Source organism: Archocentrus centrarchus, chromosome 4, assembly GCF_007364275.1.
Source record: "Archocentrus centrarchus isolate MPI-CPG fArcCen1 chromosome 4, fArcCen1, whole genome shotgun sequence".
In the NCBI taxonomy this organism is placed as follows: Eukaryota; Metazoa; Chordata; class Actinopteri; order Cichliformes; family Cichlidae; genus Archocentrus; species Archocentrus centrarchus.
Genome location: NC_044349.1, coordinates 35,866,451 through 35,872,458, shown reverse-complemented (window position 1 = coordinate 35,872,458; position 6,008 = coordinate 35,866,451). Strand labels below are relative to the sequence as shown.

The 6,008-nt window shown below is 48.1% G+C and overlaps 1 protein-coding gene across 1 annotated transcript; it reads right to left on the bottom strand.

Annotated features, from left to right (window-relative positions):
* Positions 1–389: 389 nt before the first annotated feature.
* Positions 390–2,018, bottom strand: LOC115779573 (uncharacterized). Its single transcript, XM_030728320.1, has 2 exons — positions 734–2,018; positions 390–473 (listed from the first exon to the last, which is right to left on the bottom strand). The coding sequence occupies exon 1, from the start codon at positions 1,979–1,981 to the stop codon at positions 1,022–1,024; it is 960 nt and encodes a 319-aa protein (XP_030584180.1). The 5' UTR covers positions 1,982–2,018; the 3' UTR covers positions 390–473; positions 734–1,021.
* Positions 2,019–6,008: the final 3,990 nt, after the last annotated feature.

The window sequence follows — 6,008 nt, the reverse complement described above, 5'->3', positions numbered from 1 at the left end:
TTGTAGGTCTATGTGTTAATGTTTGTGAGTGAATGAGGTGTATAGGGTGCAGTTAAAATTGAGGGGACAGTTATGCCACAAGTGCCAACTGTTGGTCGTAAGTGCTTGCCCACACTGCCCCCCCAAAACCCTCCATGTCTAAAGTGCAAATAAAATTTGGAGACAGACAGTGACGAGGATCCGAGTGGGGCCACCTCAGCGGCCCATCTCATCAACCTCTGAGTAACATGCCTGCCCCAAAGGTCCTATGTGTATCAGGTTGTAAGTGTGTATAAAAAGGAGAGGGTTGCGTTGTCTCCTAATGTTTCTGGTTTAGAGCAGCAAGATATGGGGGGTGCGTTCAAGTTAAAGAACGGCGGATGCAGATTCCAGTTTGAATCGTTTATTAAGGTTCACAGTTCCTTTCCATCCAGTTCGAATACATATGCATTGTTATAAACTGTCAATTGTGAATTTGGATTGTGGATTGTGGTCTGAAAATATAATAAACAAATAATCATCAGTACAATAATCATTATAACCCATAACTGAATGACAACAGCAACTACAAATAAAGAACCGTCTTCAGTTAACAGAATATCCCCAAAAGTCACATAACCTTGTATGTGCAGCTCTCAATCAGCGCTAATGAGCACACTGAATCATACATCGCTCTATTAAAGGAAAACATCAATGCATACAAGTAAATACGTTCAGAAGGACTCAAACTACTTAATAAAGTTATCAAACTCACCTTCTGGCATTTACACACGATAAAACTAAGGAATACAAGTGAACCCATTCTCCACGTTACTGCACCGAGGGAGAAGAGCAACGGCAGAAAATGTCTGCTCCGCATCGCACCTGTGGTGCATTCAAAGGACTCATGTAAAGCTACAATGAGTTCAATAACATAGGAAATTCCAAACTCACGATAAACCAAACACAATGCTACATATCAACCAAACTAACAGTGTGGGCTTTCTAACACAGCCGCCCCCGACTGTCGACACAGACAGTCGAATCCAGTTAGGAAGGTCACTCAGCCCGTTAAGTCATCCTCTTCATCTTCGAACTTAGGGAGCGCCACTAGACGAGCAACCGGCCTAATATAAGTCCGATCCTTGACCTTAACGGCAGCAGTCCGGATGCGTCCATCGGCTCCAGGATAAGTAGTCGTCACCTTCCCAACAGGCCACGAAGCTCTCGGAAGCTGGGGATCGACAATGAGAACTACTTGGTTTGGAGTGAGGCATTTCCCATCTCTCAGCCACTTCTGTCTCTCCTGCAGGCTGGGTAAATAGTGACTGATGAATCGGGACCAAAAATGGTCGACAAGAACTTGGCTATGCCTCCATCGTCGCTTGCCGAGCAGGTCACTTTGATCATACATGACTTGAGGGAGTGATGCATCATAACGTCCCATCAGCAGGATACTGGGTGTAATAGGATCTGGATCTGCTACAGCCGTGGATACATAGCCTAGAGGCTTGGCATTCAAAATGCCCTCCACTTCTACTAGAACTGTGCGAAACACAGTTTCTGGGAGAGTCTGCTCCTTAAGCACAACTTTAAGAGCAGTCTTAACTGACCTCACTTCTCTCTCCCATGCTCCGCCGAAATGTGGAGCGCTGGGGGGATTGAAACAGAATGCAATCTGCTGTTCTGCCAACTGTTCCTTTAACTGAGGAGCTAAGGTCTCGAAGGCCTCATGCAGCTCTCGAGCTCCTCCAACAAAGTTGGTGCCATTGTCGCACAGAAGCTCCTTAGGTTTACCTCTTCTGGCGACAAAGCGCCTTAGGGCCATCAGGAATGCATCTGCATCAAGATTCTCCAGGAGGTCTAAATGTATACAGCGGGTGGTCATACATTTGAAGATTATGCCCCAACGTTTCTCCATTCTCCGTCCTATCTTCACGGTAAAGGGACCGAAACAATCAACACCAGTTGAATAAAATGGCGGCTTATACAGGCGCAGTCGAGCTGGTGGCAAATCCGCCATCTTGGGGACAGAAGGGTTGGCGCGCCATGCTTGACACTTCATACAGTGGCTCTGATATCTTTTGACTGCTTCTCTCCCCCGCAGAATCCAGAAGCGGCGTCGCAGTTCAGCCAACACCCGTTCAGGTCCAGGATGGAGAAGGGTCTCATCAAAGTCTTGGATGAGGAGCTTCGTCAGGGGGTGTTTAGGATCCAATATGATAGGATGAATGGTGTCCCACTCTAGCTGCTCTGCTCTCCTTAATCTCCCTCCAACTCTGAGAAGTCCTGTTCCTTTATCATATTCAGGGGATAAAGAACTCAAACAGCTGCTGGTGGGTAAAGGTCTGTCAGACATGAGGGTCCGGACCTCCTCTGGGAATGACTCCAACTGTGCCTGCTTTAGGAGGAGGTTCTCAGCTTGAATGTAGTCGGGTGCTTCATAGGATGAGCTGGAGTCCTGCTCAGCCGCCCCATGAAGGGTCCTGGTTGTTGCCTGTATGAGGTCCTTCCACGTGGAGAACATGCTGACATCTGGTAGCTGAGAGTGGGAGTTTAATGTCACATGTCCACAGAAGGAAGATTTCCTCAACTCACCGTCCTCAAGTTCTGGACAGGAAGTTGGGCTGGTAGGCCAATGTTCCTCTTTAAGTCGTAGGAAATCAGGACCTTGATGCCAACGATGTGGTCGAGACAGCTCTTTCAATGTCTTACCCCTCGTTATGTCGTCAGCGGGCTTATTGCCACTGTCCACATATCTCCAGTTGCTCACATCAGTGAGGCTCTGAATCTCTGCCACTCGTGTCCCCACGAAAACCTTGTAGTGGCAAGATTCTGACTTGATCCAATGGAGAACTGTAGTGGAGTCTGACCAGAGAACAACACTTCTGATGGGTAAGGTAAGCTCACTTTGAAGGACATTAGCTAATTGTGCACCAGTAAGAGCAGCACTTAACTCTAGCCGTGGCATGGACAATTGCTTCTTGGGAGCTACCCGTGATCTGGCCAGGACAAAGGATGTATAAACTTCCCCTTGAGCGTCTTCTGTTCGCAAATAGGCAACAGATCCATATGCTCTCTCTGAGGCATCGCAGAAAATGTGAATGTCTCTACTTGAGGTAGATGAATCAGCTGATTCTGGTGCGTAACATCTTGGAATCTCCATCTGAAGAAGATCAGGAATTTCTTGCATCCAAGCAATCCATCGGTCATGAAGGCTCTGTGGCTGGATCGGCTCATCCCACCCGAGCTGTTCCTTCCAGAGATCCTGTACCAAAATCTTGGCCCTCGTGGTGAAGGGTACAATATATCCGAGTGGATCGTATTGGCAGGCAAGCACTTTGTAGACGTTCCTCATTGTGGGTTCAATTTGCTCTACAGGCCGATGTTTGTACTTCAGGGAGTCACGTAGACAATCCCAAGACAGTCCAAGGGTTGATTCTTGAAGACTTGCGCTGTGTTGAGAAAGCCATAAATCACTGCTCTCAGACCGGATATCGGATGGAGATGTTCAATCACATCTGGAACGTTGCTGGCCCACTGGCGTATCTCGAAACCTCCAGTGTGGAGCAGCTGGCGTAGACCATCAACTAGTTCTTTAGCTTCTTCCTTCGAATGTGTGCTGCGGAGACAGTTATCCACATAGAATGACTGCTCTACACAATCTACAAGGTCTGGTTAGACTCACTGTTGTCTTGAACGTGTCGCTGTAAAGCGTAGATGGCACAGCAGGGGCTGCATGTAGTGCCGAATGGAAGAACTTGCCACTCGTAGATCTTTGGCTCTTCATTCCTCTTCATGTCCCGCCAGATGAAGCGCAGGATTGGTTTGTCGGCAGGCAACAGACGTATCTGGTGAAACATACTCTTGATGTCCCCGCTCACTGCAACCGGGTACTGCCGGAACCGAATGAGAACCCCTAGTAAAGAGGGACCTAGGGCAGGTCCAGGGAGGAGAAGATCATTGAGAGACTTCCCTTCATACTGGAAAGAACAGTTGAAGACAATCCTGTCTTTGTTGTTGTGCCGTACCATATGATGGGGTATGAACCAGGATTCGGATGTTGATTTAGCCTCCTCAGGTGCCACTACGGATACATAGCCCATCTCCTCCAGCTTCTTAATTTCCTGACAGTATACCTCAGCACGTTGTGGATCTTTTGCTAGCCTCCTCTCAGTGCTGCGAAGGCCAGGTAATACTGCTTCCATCGGAGCCTGAAGAGTGGTGGAGTTGACTCTGCGAAGCAGCGGGGTAGCATATCGCTTTATCTCGTCTACTGTAACTCTGATGGTTGAGGCCTGAAGGAGGTTGAAAGCCTGCTGATCTTGTTTTGATCTGGTCACCTGCTTACTTACATAAGGCAATGTATCCATCTGCCAAAGTCGCTCCACATTCCTGAAGAGCTCATAGTCCGGTGCGACTGTTGCTGTGAATAGACACTGCTGCTCTGAGTGAGGGATTTGGTCGGTGCTGATAGGACCTTGAAGCGACCAGCCAAGCTCAGTGTGGACTGCAATGGGTCCTCCTGGTGGGCCCATACGAACTGGCTCTATGGGTGCCAAGAGATGAGGCATGTCTGATCCTATAAGCAGCAGGGGTTGAATGCGGTCTACAGGAGTCAACGGTACGTTGCTGAGGTGTCTGTGTCTCCGTTGAAGAGTCTTCACTGGGTATGAATGCTCTGAGAGACTCAGATTGTCTGAGGTGAAGGCCTGCTAAATGAAATGCTTCTTCTGAGGCTTGTGTGGGGAAGACACGTGTAAGGCAACTGAAGCACCGTGAAGCTGTACTACCTCATGGTGAACAGTTCGAAGGGTGAGCACCTCATCCTCCGGGGCAAGTTGAAGGCGTTGCACGGCTTGTGGTAAAATGATGCTTCGCTCTGAGCCGTCATCTAGCACTGCATAAGTCTCCAGTACTCTGTCTTTGTTGTGAAGTAAGACCTTTACAACCTTCAGCATCACTTTAGGAGATCTGTTAGGTCTGTCCAAATACACCTTTGTGCTCGGAGCAGCCACCATAAGTACACTCTTCTGGATTTGCTGGACTGCATCATGCAATACTGTCAGATGCTGCTCTTTACAGGTATTACAGGGTCGTTTGAGGGTACAAACCTCTGGCTTGTGAGATCTGCCACATTTCCAGCACCGTTGTCCATCAGATAACCACTGCACAATCTGTCCCGTGCTTAGTTTCTTGAGATCTGTGCAGGCATTCAGGAAATGCTCTGTATTATTGCAATGAGGGCAATATGGTCTAGGCTTTAATGAGGACTTCGGTCTGGCTGAGCTCTCTCTTGAACTTCGATCATTGCTGGCAGTAAAGAAAAATGCTGTCGATTTCTCCTTTGGTCTGTTGGAAGCACGTGGCTCTTTCGTTGTTGGCTTAGAAGCTTCTTGACCATAAAGTGAGGCAGCTCGACCAGCTATACGCTTTGCTTGAGACTTCATCTGTAACCAAGAACTCAGATCTGGTAAGGTATAGGTCTGGTCTGTACCTGTACGAAGAATCCCTTGGTTCAAGCAATGTTCCACGAATCCATCGCGGTAACTTGGCGGCATCTTACTCAGTAGTCGGTCGACGTGCGATCCGCATCGTAGTTCGAACCCATTCTGTCCTTCCAGTGTCCGAAGCATGCCTACTAGGGATTGAATGGACAAGGCAAATGCATCAAATGCTTCAGCGTCTCCAAACTTGATGGCTGGAGCATTTAGTATGGCACCCAATTCACTCTGAACCAGCTGTCGGGGTTGACCATATTTGTCCTGTAGGGCGTGCATGGCCATGGTGTATGGCTTCTGGTCGTGCATGTAGGCTTTAGCTAACTGGAGCGCACTAAATAATTTCAGATGTCCGAGAAGCACTTGATATTTATACTGCTCATTCAGGTGTGGATGGCTGTTCAGCGTATTGTCCAGGGCCATCTTCAATAAAGCAAAGTCACTTTCTTTGCCTGACTCGAAGAATGGAATTAGGGGTTTAGGAATGCTGTAAGATGCTGCAAAGGATGGATACACTTCAGTTGGCTGCGGTTGAGGTGGATCCGATTG

Coding starts and splice junctions, on each gene's coding strand:
- LOC115779573 (XM_030728320.1), bottom strand. CDS start 1,981: ATGGCGGATTTGCCACCAGCTCGACTGCGCCTGTATAAGCCGCCATTT.